We start from the raw sequence: 13,038 nt of genomic DNA on the forward strand, positions 1-13,038 counted from the left end.
TTTGATTTTTTTTTTTTTTTAATATGGGGATGTCTTCATCTACATCTCTCTTGCTGGTTCCAAGCTGCTGGACTCAAACGATTCTCCTGCCTTAGCCTCCTGAATGGCTGGGACTTCAGGAAAGCGCTACCACCGCCCACTTGAAGATGCTTATCTTGGAAAAACATCTAGCAGCTAGAGCAGTGAGATCCTTAGCAAGGGGGAAGCTGAGAAGGAGGGCAAAGTCCAAGGGTGAGGACCCCCCGCAGGTGCGAGCAGGCGCAGAGTGGCGCTCCGGGGCCGCGCACGCGCCCAGGGGCGTGCGCACATCCCGTGCACCTGGAGGCGGAGCCAGGCCCACGGCCCGCCCACGCCCGCTCCCGCCGAAGCCCCCTCCCCTCCCTTCCCATCGCGCTGCACGCGCGCGCAGGTGCGTGAGGCCGCGCCCGCCCGGGGACCCTGCAGACGCGGGCCCGCCATGGAGCACATCCGCACGCCCAAGGTTGGTGGCCTGGGCGGAGGAGGGAGAGAAGGAGGGATGCTCAGCTCACTGGGTTGCCCTGCGGGGAGCTGGACCGCGAGCGAGGAAGGAGCTGGAGGCTCCCTAGCATCTTCCTGAGCTCTGGGAGATTGGTCTTTCTCTTGCTGGCTCCCAGGCCTAGCAGGAGCTAACCCCTCTTGTCCTTGGGGGGCGGGGTGGGTGTGAGAGGTGGGGAGAGGAGGGGGGCTTCTCAGTGGACACAGGGGTGGGCAGGAGGGAATGAACCCTAATTGTCGAGTAACAAGGTTTTTCTACTTGCTTGGTTGTAGGCTTCTAAAAATCTCATTTTTAAAAAGGTGCTGGTAGCTCTGAGCAGTTGAAAGGGAAGCAAGCCCTTGGATAGCAGGTGCAAAGAAAGCAGTGCATTATAAACAGATGGCCTGAATGAACTTGGAAGCGTGTTGAAGCTCAGGCCTCATACACGATGCATCCTTTCCCATTCCTGCTAGGGACCTTCTCTGAGCTTAGGATCCATACTTGCCATAACTGAACGATGGCATAGTCTTTTCTTTCCACTTTGTTTGGTTCTTAGGGAAGAAAGATGCTGCCTATAGATTCGCCCGTGGGGTGTGTGTTAAAAAAAAAACACCAGTGTTTGCCACTGAACAAAAATGACTGGTTCCCGATTATCCAGTTAAATAAGTCTGGAAGCCTTGGCCACTGTACCAAACGTTGCCACTCTTTGTTGTAATATAATTTAGAATGAAAATAATGATAGAAATTCCTATCGTTTTAAAACCCCATGGGAAGGAATACTTCTGTCTGCTATTGCCACCTTACAGTCCTTTCAGAAACGTCGATATATTTAAAATCCAGGTCCCTGATAGACTTACACCAAAGCTATATTTGAGTGAACAGAACTCATGTGGTCCCAAGGGGTATTATTATTTCATGGGCAGGTAAATGTAATTTCTTTGTTCTCTACCCAGCAGGAAGAATTTATCTCTACATTCTGAAATGGTGGCGGGTACCTCTTAGTAAAAACCTCTTTAATATTATGTTTATGGAAGAGTCAGTCTTCTGGCTCATTGGAGAATGTCAGCTCCACCGGCAGATGTAAATTGTATTGATGTTGCGCTGAGGAATTAAATTGTTGCTTTACAATCAGGGAATTGTAAACTTAGAGGACAGTGCCATAAACCACAAGATAGGTGGCTCAGGGCTTTCAGGGCTTAAGTGGTACTAAATAATTGATTCCAGAATGATGAGTTTAACCCCTGAATTTCCTTTGTTTCTCACCAAGGGCGTTTCTCTTTCATGCTGAAGAGGCCCTTTACACAGGTGGTGTCTTGTGTGGATATCAACAGCCCAACCCAAAACAGAGAACTTAGAACAGTATGAGATCAGACAAACAAGACTCAACAGCCTGATACTCGACCGTGAACACTGTAGATGACAAAGTCATAGACAGTAACATCCAAAGGTTAAGTGTGTTGACTCGGAAGATGGCTCAGCGAGTAAAGTGTGTGTTGGCACAAGCGTAGGGATCTGAGTTTGGATCCCCAACACCCATGTAACAGCCGGGTGTGTGTTGGCAAATGGATTGCTACAGCACACCAGCCAGCCAGTCTAGCCAAAATAGCAAGCTCCAAGTTCAACAAGAGAAACCCTGCCTCAAAAAATAAGATGGAGAGTGGTAGAAAAGCCGTGGGCATGCTGTGTCTCTAGCCTCTAGGGGTGCATACACCAGACACATGAAGTTTAGATATTAAAGGTTGCATATGCATGAAGGAAAAGGGCATAGCTACTTTAAAAGCATACATGAAATGTGTAGTTGTTAACAGTCATTTTCATACTTACACCCCATGCTTCTGTTACATTCTCTGGGAACTGAATGGGGAGTTTCCCCATGATTTTATAGTCTTATGTCTTTTGTTTGTACATGCAAAATTTGCTTAGCCAACTCACTTTTTTAAATGCAGTATTTGCCAGGATGGAAATGGGTTTGTTTTGAGGAAAATGAATGCATGCTTGCATGATTGTGTAGTTGCTTTCCCATGGACAATGTAAATTATTGATTTCTTCAATGAAAACTAATACCTGTCCTAGCCTGTGCTCTGGAGTTGTTACAATAACTCTTCCTACAAGCCTGGTCCCAAGGCCGCATCAGGTCCAAATGAACACGCAGGACGCTATATTAATTATGAAGCCATGGGCCGTTTGTTATGGTTTCTTGTTGGCTAGCTCTGACTTAATTATTAACCCATAACTGCTAATCTGAGTATTTCCACGTGGTCTTCTCTTACCGGAGAAAGGGTCCAGACCTCTTACTCCTCTCATGTCCTACATGGTGACTGACTGTGCCTCCATTTCCCAGAATCCTCCACCTCTCCTAGTCCCATCTATCTTGTTTCCCTATTGGCCAATAGCGCTTTATTTATCAACCAAAAAGACAAACATATACACAGAAGGACTTCTCCCATCACTGGAGTGCAGGTTAAGAAGATACATACGAATAATTAGGAGTGCCTTGAACACATTTCTTTCTCTGCGTGTGCCTGTGTGTACACTTTATTAAAGCTTTTAACATAGGCTAAACAGGATGCGTTTCTACCAGAATGGTCCCCTGCAGGGGGGTGGGGAGTACCAAGAGCAAGCTGCTTTGCAGTTGGGCGGAAATAAGGCTTTTCCCGAAGTGGAAATTGGGGTCTCTGCTCTGCTGTTGGACTTTGACCACTGAGAAAACATGCCAGTGCTGTTGGAAAGTTAACAATTATTTGAGCTCACATATTACTTATATAAAACGACTTCTGAGTCGCTAGAAACAACTTGAAGTGTTGCTAGAATTTCCTTTGGTTGCCTGAGGTCCGGCTGAGTAATCTCCCGAAAACCCTTTCCCCCAGATTTGTGAGTTTGAGTTATTAATGGAATATGATATCATCTGTGGTACAGACGATGTCATACTTCCTCTCTCTCCTGACTCCCACTCCTTAGGTCTGAGCCCTTACTACAGTCTCCTCATTTTCTGTTTTCTTCTTTTCTGGGTAATTCTGTTATGACAGGGTATGGCCACACTTAAATTGTACTAATTTTCTTACAGCAGCAACCAGATACCTGGCAGAAAGCAACTTGCGGTGGGAAGGCTTACTCTGCCTGGCTCACAGTTTGAGGCTTTGCAGTCCAAGGCCATGGTGGAGGAATGGCTTGGTCCTTGGTGCTCACAATGCTGAGTTCTTTTCCCTGTTTATCTAGTCTGGGGACTGTGCTTCCCACATTCATGTGCCTCATTAATACCCCAGGTTTTTTCTTTGTTTGTCTTGTAAATCCAGTCAATCTGGCAGTTGTAATCGACCATCTTCTCCGCCACAGTGGTCTTGTTGATTTTTTGTTGTTTTTTGTTTTGATTTGTGATTTATTTTATCTCTGAACCTAGACATGAAACGAGAATCCCCAAAAGGTTTTAGGGCTTCATGTGATTGACTTGTCCTAACTACCCAGCTTTATTTAGTGACCATTTCCTGATCAGGGCAATGCCCTTTGAAGGTTCAAGTGTGACAGGTTGTTTTGTACCTCAGGACTTGTCTGTCATTCCATCGCAGGAGGAATCGCAGATGGCACACACTGATCTTCTCTTTATCAGGCTAAATTTCTCATAGTTGTAGTTTCAAATTAAATGTACTCCCAGGGGCTGGAGAGATGGCTTAGTGGTTATCAGCACTTGTTCCTCTTGCAGAGGACCCAGGTTCAATTCCCAGCACCCACGTGGTAATTCACTACCATCTGTAACTCCAATTCCAGAGGCATCCAATGCCCTCTTCTGACCTCCACAAGTACCAAGCACTCATGTGGTACACATACACAAACACAGACAAAGCACACATAAAATAAATAAATCTAATAAATGTAATCTCAGAGGGGCTGTTGCATGTGCCCTTCATCTAAATTAGACTTGCCTGTTGTATTTTTTTTTGGGGTCGAACCATTTTGTTCTTTTATGTTCCTCACTTTGATTATTCTATTCATTTGGGTGATATTTGTTGAATGTTGGGGCTTCCCTATCTGGGAGTTCCAGAAGAATACTTGAAATAAATAATACTTGAAAAAAGGAACAGTATTCTTTATTTCGGTACTTGGTTTCTTGCAGTAGGCATGAATAATCTAGGTTTCATATGCCTTATACCTATAACTTGATTGTACTGTGAGTCCTCTTACTATGCATGTGTATATATACAGTATATGTCTATATACTGCAGTAATGATTGCATTTATATTTAAAGTGATAAGATAGATGTACATAATAGAAGACCCTTATATCAAATATGCAACCCGGTGATCTCTGTACATGTGCAGTGTTGTGCACTCATCATCACTATCCAGTTCCAGAACTTTCATCACACCCAAAGAAATCATTGGTTAGCCTTGGCTTGCAGTGTCTTAAACTTCCGTGAGTCAGGCCTTGTTGCTGTTATTGTTTGCTTATCTCCCATTGAATTGCTCAGTCTTGTCTTGAATCCTTGTACCCATCCTCTCAGTTTGGTACCAGGCTCTGTATAGGATAGTTTTGTTGCCTTGTTCCTCATCTTATCCAAGAGAAAGTGTACATTCTTGGCAGCTGGTGCCATTTGCCCCACTTCTTAAGGCTTTGACCTTGGTAACTTTAGTAGGTCTCTTAGCCCATCCTCCATCACTCCTCCAAACAGTTCGTCAGGGAAAGAAAGGAAACACGGCCTTTTGAAACGATGACTGAGTGAATCTTGATGTTCCTGATGGCTGATGGTTTCCTTTTTTAGGTTGATGCAAAGATCCATTAAGTGACTAATTTTAGAATCTTATCTAGAGTTAATGTCACACTGACCAATTTGACTGTATCTTCCATTTGGGAATACTAATCTCATTTGTGAGTTCTCTCTTTGACAGTGAGACTTGAGATTTTCTTTCTCTCTGCCTGTCTTCATCATACCACTGGGACTAGGGCTTTTTCTTTTGTTTAGTAAATAATTTGCAGATGATAAAAATATTAGAAAGTGTATACAGGTGTGTACCACTCTGTCCAGCTCTGAACATTTTTAATCACCCCCACAGAAATCCCTTAGTGATCCCTTCCTGTTTCTCTTTCTCCTAATCCTAGCAACCAATAATATACTTCTAATCTGCACTATATTATCTTTTCTGGAAATCTCAGATGAACTGAATCATAAAATATGTGGCTCTTTATGGCTTTTTAAACCTGATTTCTAGTTTTGCCCAAGTTATGCCACTTTTTTCTGAGTGCTATTACATAATTCCACTGTAAGCTTATGTGTATGGATTTTTTTTTTTTGGTTTTTCAAGACGGGGTTTCTCTGTATTGTTTTGGAGGCTATAGGTCCAGCCCAGCCTCGAACTCACAGAGATCCGCCTGCCTCTGCCTCCCGAGTGCTGGATTAAAGGCGTGCGCCACCACTGCCCGGCGTGTATGGATTTTTAATGTGGACCCATGTTTCAGTTTTCTTAAGAATGTCTTTTCTCAAAAAACCCAACAGAATCAGAACTAGAGAAACAATTGGCTTTATATCCTCCTTCACAACTCATGCCAGCTACCTGCGTTCAGTCCTTCTCATCCCCTTACACTCAGCTTTTCTTGCCATCTGTTCTGCATGTTACAATGAACCCACATGTGCATCTGTTTATTTGTATACACCATATCCATTTATCTGTTGGTAGAGACTAGGTTGACTCTACTTTTTATGGTTACTAAAACATGAGAAACAACAACAACCAAAAGATGTCTTTTCTCTAAGAGTAGAATTGCTTGATTCCAGAGAAACTTCGCTCGACATGTTAAGGACTTTTCTAAACTGCTAAGTGACTTATTTTAGTTTATGTGAGAGTATCAGAGCATGACGCCTTTGGCTCACAGTTTCAGAGGATTTGGTCCATGGTTGGTTGGCTTGTGTCAGCTGGGTTGGACATCTTGCTAGCGAGCGCGTGTGATGGGGAGATCCCTCATGGTGGACAGGAAACGGCAAAGAGTCTGAATGGGTGTAATCCGAAGGCTGGGATGCAGCTTGGATGGGAGACTGACGCTGCACTGCACTGACTTGTTTGTGTTGTCTGACAAGGCAACAAGCCCAGGGTTGGATCCCTACTGACCAGTGATAATAAACATCCATTAGTGACTTTTAAAACAATAATTTCTTTAAGGAATCTGGGGAAAAATAAAAAATTCAGATTCAAAATAAACAAAGGATTTACATAAAATGAAAGGAAGAAAATACAGGAGAAAACACTTAGCACCTTCAGTCATTAGGGGATGCAATTGGAAAACTGAGATGGAAGCCACTTAACACCAACCAGGAAGGAGTCAGTCCATGCTTACATGTGAAATACCCTGGAGAGGTTCATGTGTTGATGGACACTTGGTCTTCTGCTGGCAGCACTGTGAGGGGAGCTGCTGAGAACTTTAGACATGGCTCCTAACAGGAAACAGGTGCCTGGGGATGCTTCTGAAGATTACACCCATCTTATCAGTAATAAATAACCATAGTAACATCAGCGCATTTATGTCATTGTGCAGAACTGTGTTTCCTGTGTTCTATTCTTTGGTTCCTTGTCAACATACATTTTTAAAGATTAATTTGTTGACTTTTTAGCATTTTCTTCCAGAATTTTGTATGTTGCTATTGTAGCATTTAAAAATTTTTTCCATTATATTTTTTATTTAAATTAGAAGCGGACTTGCTTCACATGTCAGTTAATAATTAACTTTTGGCGATGATATGTGACCTGTTGATTTGTTTCTTTGCCCACCTGCAAGAGCGAGCATATTTTGTAGGTATTTATGACAACGCTAAGGCGATGGCCTGATGAAAGCCCTCTTACAGAGCACGGTAGCCATTGCACTCAGTGCTGGTCTGTAGCTTTCCATGTGACGATAATCCATGGATTTCTCAGTCGCTTTCAGGTGAATACCGTTGTTAGCCCCCCTTCAGTGCTGAGGAAACTGAGCTTAAACAGGGTTTTCAGCTAGAGGGGACAGTCTGAGATTCAGGGTTGCACAGTGTGACCCCACCTTCTGTGTGCCTCCACCTTCTGTGTGACCCCACATTCTGTGTGACCCCACATTCTGTGTGCCTCCACATTCTGTGTGACCCTACATTCTGTGTGCCTCCACCTTCTGTGTGCCTCCACCTTCTGTGTGACCCCACATTCTGTGTGACCCCACATTCTGTGTGACCCCACATTCTGTGTGCCTCCACCTTCTGTGTGCCTCCACATTCTGTGTGCCTCCACCTTCTGTGTGACCCCACATTCTGTGTGCCTCCACCTTCTGTGTGCCTCCACCTTCTGTGTGACCCCACATTCTGTGTGACCCCACCTTCTGTGTGCCTCCACCTTCTGTGTGACCCCACATTCTGTGTGACCCCACATTCTGTGTGCCTCCACCTTCTGTGTGCCTCCACATTCTGTGTGCCTCCACCTTCTGTGTGACCCCACATTCTGTGTGACCCCACATTCTGTGTGACCCCACATTCTGTGTGACCCCACATTCTGTGTGCCTCCACATTCTGTGTGCCTCCACATTCTGTGTGCCTCCACCTTCTGTGTGCCTCCACCTTCTGTGTGACCCCACATTCTGTGTGACCCCACATTCTGTGTGCCTCCACATTCTGTGTGACCCCACATTCTGTGTGACCCCACATTCTGTGTGCCTCCACATTCTGTGTGCCTCCACATTCTGTGTGACCCCACATTCTGTGTGCCTCCACCTTCTGTGTGCCTCCACATTCTGTGTGACCCCACATTCTGTGTGACCCCACCTTCTTGTGTGCCTCCACATTCTGTGTGCCTCCACATTCTGTGTGCCTCCAGAGCACCAGTCTTTGTTGTGCTTCTGGGGTGAAGTGAAAGGACATTTGGAGGCTGGCTGCACCCGGGCGCAGGCTTTAGGCTGCCTGTTTGCATTTTTATTTCCAGGAAAACAGTTTGCATTTGTTATCAACTCCAATTTGGTTTTTACCAGAAGAACCAGATGCAGCATTGTGTTTTCATGTAGACACGCCCAGTGTCACCCAGTACTTTTTAACACCTGCAGAGGAGATAGTCGTCTGTGAAATCAGCCATGGACTCTCACCCTTCAGAGGCTACGTTTGTTGATACGAACCCTTCCACTTTAAAGTACAGTTGTGACAGTTACACCTCTTGTCTTTAGGAAGCCAATCCTCACAGAAATTGTATTAGGCATGCCTCAAAATTCATTCATACTTAGGGATGGAGAGATGGCTCAGGGGAGAAGTAATTTGCTGCCACAAATGTGAGGACCGAATGCCACCCCAGGCTCCCATGTGGAAAACAGGCTGGCTGCAAGCGGGGGTCGTGAGACAGCAGGGTCACCAGGGCATGCTGTCCACTAGTGGAGCCCTCAAACTCAAGCACCCAATTCACTGATAGATCCTGTCTCTAGAGGATAAGGGAAAGAGATAGAACAGGGCGTCTCATGTCCACACTTGGATGAAGTCTTGCTGTCCCGAGTCAGCCTTTGATATTTAGGGCACACAGTCTGTCACAGAACTAAAAATTCTTCATTCTTGAATTGTATTTTTATTCATTCATAGAACATAGTATGCAGTTGGCACCAATACCTTTCAAGTAGCAGAATGAAGACTATGGATATGAATGGCATATGTGCGCATGTTGTGCGAGAAAATGCTATGGAGAACTCTGAGAAGACAGGTGACTGGGAGTGAGTTGGCACTGTTCTTTATACATGACGATAAGTCTTCAGGTAAAATGCACATGTTGTGGGAGAAAATGTTATGGAACTCTGAGAAGACAGGTGACTGGCACTGTTCTTTATACATGACGATAAGTCTTCAGGTAAAATGAATTTTGTACAGAAATACAATTTTCAAAATATAATTTTAATTCTAAAATGAAACCCTGTGTATGTTAGCAGTTATTTCCCCTTTGTGTCTCTCCATACTGTGACCATCCACTAATCTGCTTTCTGCCATACAGATTTGCCCTTTCTGGACATTTTCTATAAATGGCATTATATAATATATTACTCTTTGTGCCTAACTTCTTTCAGTGTAATGTTTTAGGGCTCATACAGTTTTTAGAATATATTGCTTAATAGTATTCTTGTTTTGAAATAGGGTTCTGTAGCTTATACTGGCTCAGAGAATGATCTTGAAGTACTGGGATTGTAGGCTCACCCCCAGCCACCACACATGGTTACCTCGTTCCAGTGCTAAGGCGGGAGCCTATGTCGTGAGCTACATCTCCCAGCTATTGCTTGTGTTACAATCGTTTATGCTGCAGAATGTTACTTTAACTGTGTAAAGGTGTGTTACTTTTATCTATACTGCATTTGTTTAACGATGTAAGGATGTGTGTTTAATTATGTAAATACGTCACATCTGATTCACCTTGCCTGCCTAAGGTACCAGATTGGTCTAATAAAGAGCTGAACAGCCAGTAGGTAGGCAGAGGAAGGATAGGTAGGGCCAGCAGGCAGAGAGAACAAACAGGAGGAGAAATCTAGACTCGAGAAGAGCAGCAAGAGCAGGAAGAGGAGGGAACGAGGGAGCCGCCCAGGCCAAGAAGGCAGACACAGAGAAGCACTGAAAGATACATATACAGAAGAAAGAAAGGATAAGCCCCGAGGCAAAAGGTAGATAAACAGGCTAATTTAAATTAAATGAGCTAACCAGAAACGTGTCTAAGCTAGGCTAGGCTAGGCCGAGCATTCAAAACTAATAATAAGTCTCTGTGTCATGATTTGGGAGCTGGTTGGTGGTTAAAAATAAAAAGCCTGGTACAATTGCTGCTTAATATTATATTGTGAATGTATTCAAGGTTGTTTACCCATTTCTTAGTGATAGGTATTTGGGTTATATCTGAATATTTTATTTACTATGAGTAGTACATCTATAAACATTTATGTACTAATGCTTTGGGGAAACTCATGTTTTCAAGTACTCTGGGGTGTAATCAGGAGTCTCTTGGTTCATAACAGTTTTCCAGGAATATTGCATCATTTTCTATTCCTAATAAAGATGAATGAGCATTCGAATTTCATCACCTCCTCACCAGCATTTGCTTTCTACTCTCAAGACTATAGTTGTTCTGTAAATGGTGGAGTTTGTCCCCACTGGCGGTGGTTTGCACCTCTCTGACAACTAATTATTTTGGCTACTTTTCTCCTATGAGTTTATTACATCTTATTTAGATACATATCTGTCTAAATCATTTGTTTTTAGCTGGGTTACTGCCTTTAACTTTTGAGCTGTAAGTGTTCTTCATAGATTCATGATTGCATATATGACTTGTGATTATCTTCTTTCATTCCATGTGTGTCTTTTGTCTTTCTCAGTATTGACCTTTGAAACATTAAAGTTTCTGAGTTTTGGTGGGAATCCAGTTTAATCTGCTTTCTTAGTGCCTTCCTTTTCTTTCCCTTTCCCTTCCTTCCTTTTTTTTTTTTCATAAACCATTGCTGATTCAAGGTCACAAAGACTTATATTTACGTTTTTTTTTTAATCTTGGAATGAAGTTTGGCTTGTTGTGTGAGGTATATAGGGCAGTAGTCCTTTGACTTGTGGAATACCGGTTGCTTCTAGAGCTGTTTATTAAAAAGACCCTGCTTGCCTTGGGCAGCAGATCAGTACCCATCCCAAGTATACACACGGACTTTGGACTCCCATAGAACAATGTGAGGTGCACTCTCACCCTGAACTCTTGGGGAAGGGCCTAGGCCCTGCCCTATATGAAATGACAGACTATAGACACCCCCATGGAGGGCCTCACCCTCCCTGGGGGAATGAGGGGATAACGGGGGGGGGGGGATTGGGGGGATTGGGGGGAGGGCACGGGAGGAGGGGAGGGAAAGGGAGAGGGACCTGGAACTAACTTGTGAAGCAACCTTGTTTCTTATCTCAATTTAAACTGAAAAAAAAAAAAAAAAGACCCTGCTTGATCCTGCACCTTGTCTTGGCCCACGTGCTGAGAGTGAGTTCAGCACAGATGTGTGGGCTTTCTCGGCTCAGTTTTGTTCCTTTAATCTTTGTGTCCGGCTGTGGTCGGTACCACAGTCCTGTCTGCAACTTGGTATATGGTCTCCACGAGTTCCTGAGAACCCTCACAACTCTGGCTTCTCTAGTCTTTGACTTTTACAGATCAGACAGAATATATTTACAGCACTTAATAATGAGGCTTGTGGTATTTCTTAGCACTTTTTATTATTGTTATCATTACTCTGATTGCAAAAAGAGATGACGCCAGGTTTGTATGCTGAGAAAACTTCCATGCAATATGAGAATAAAGAGAATTTTCTGAATCCAAACATTTCATTTGACCTACTTACTCACTTCCACACTCCACAATGGGTTTAAATATTTTTCTCCCCTGGAGGCAGTCTACAAAGAGTGACTTTGTGGAACCCAACTCTAGCTCACACCCATGCTTTCAGAGTGTAGTTTTCGTTAATAAAAACATTAATCTCTGCAAGCTCATGGATTTTAGGAAAGTATCCAGTTATACCCAGGGAGACTCTGCAGAGGCCTGTGAGACATTGCCCAGATTCCTGAGGGGGAGGGTCTTTTTGGAGTGTGTTTGTATGAGAGAGAGAGAGAGAGAGAGAGAGAGAGAGAGAGAGAGAGAGAGAGAGAGAGAGAGAGAGAGAGAGAGAGAGAGAGGTGTGTGTGTGTGTGTGTGTGTGTGTGTGTGTTGTGGGCAGAAAGCACAACTGTAGTGGAGAAAACTACCATTTTACTGAAAAGGGATTCAATTAGAGCACTGTTATGTACCTAGGAACATTTGCATGCTTGAGTAATGGAGAGATTGAACTCCTGTGTGTGGCTACCTTTGCCATTATTTACTTCTTGGTAAATTTTAGTATTTCCTAGGTGGACTCACTTGAGGTTAAGTTTTTGTCACTTCTGCCTGGTCTCTGCAGGGATGCGTGACTTCACAAAGGAGATTTACACGGGTTGTAACTAGCTTTATTGTTACTTTTTCCACTTTGAACAGGACAGGCTGTGGAAGTATGTATGACATTAAACTCTTGACTAAATACCCCAAATTTCGTGATTGTGTGTGTGAAGGCTTGGCTTTGTATTCTTACTCTATACTCAGAGGGCCTGTAAGTAGCTCATTCTGTATCATATTTCTTAGGCCAGGAACAGTTTATACTATTTTTTGTAATGCCCTTTCCCCCAGTGGACAGCTAGTTGAAGCCTTTGGGAGTAAGAGTACTTCCCAGGACATGGACCCAACCCTTCCTCCCATAGTCATTTGCAATAGTTTAAAAATAGCTTCCATTTAAAACCTTGTGGCAAGCTATGACAGCTTCATAAAAATTGTATATTTACTTTTCTCCTCATTTTTGCTTATTAAAACACTGCTTATCACAGATTCCCGGAGAAATAAATTTATTGCCAAATTCTGAAAGTTTTATTCTTCCAGATGTGGTAAAGCACAAGGTATTTAGAATGCTCCAGGTACAATTCAACCAGTTTGAGCAGTTTTGGTTTTAAAAGGGGGATTCTGCCCTTTGAACTAAGAAGATAGCTCGGAAGTCTGTCCATGCATTTGTT

At 43.5% G+C, this 13,038-nt stretch overlaps 1 protein-coding gene across 2 annotated transcripts in view; it reads left to right on the forward strand.

Moving 5' to 3' along the window:
• The first annotated feature begins 352 nt into the window (after positions 1-352).
• Mtmr7 (myotubularin related protein 7) overlaps positions 353-13,038 on the forward strand; it is an 82,226-nt gene continuing 69,540 nt past the window's right edge. Inside the window, exon 1 of one of the 2 annotated variants that reach the window (XM_005066642.4) lies at positions 353-481. In XM_005066642.4, coding sequence (XP_005066699.1) covers positions 458-481 — 24 coding nt within the window. In that variant the 5' untranslated portion in view covers positions 353-457. Of the gene's footprint in view, positions 482-9,283; positions 9,317-13,038 lie in introns of those variants that run through there. The other variant, XM_040731785.1, reaches the window with a different exon arrangement.

The sequence above is a fragment of the Mesocricetus auratus genome, unplaced genomic scaffold (assembly GCF_017639785.1).
Source record: "Mesocricetus auratus isolate SY011 unplaced genomic scaffold, BCM_Maur_2.0 Super-Scaffold_100026, whole genome shotgun sequence".
Taxonomy (NCBI): Eukaryota; Metazoa; Chordata; class Mammalia; order Rodentia; family Cricetidae; genus Mesocricetus; species Mesocricetus auratus.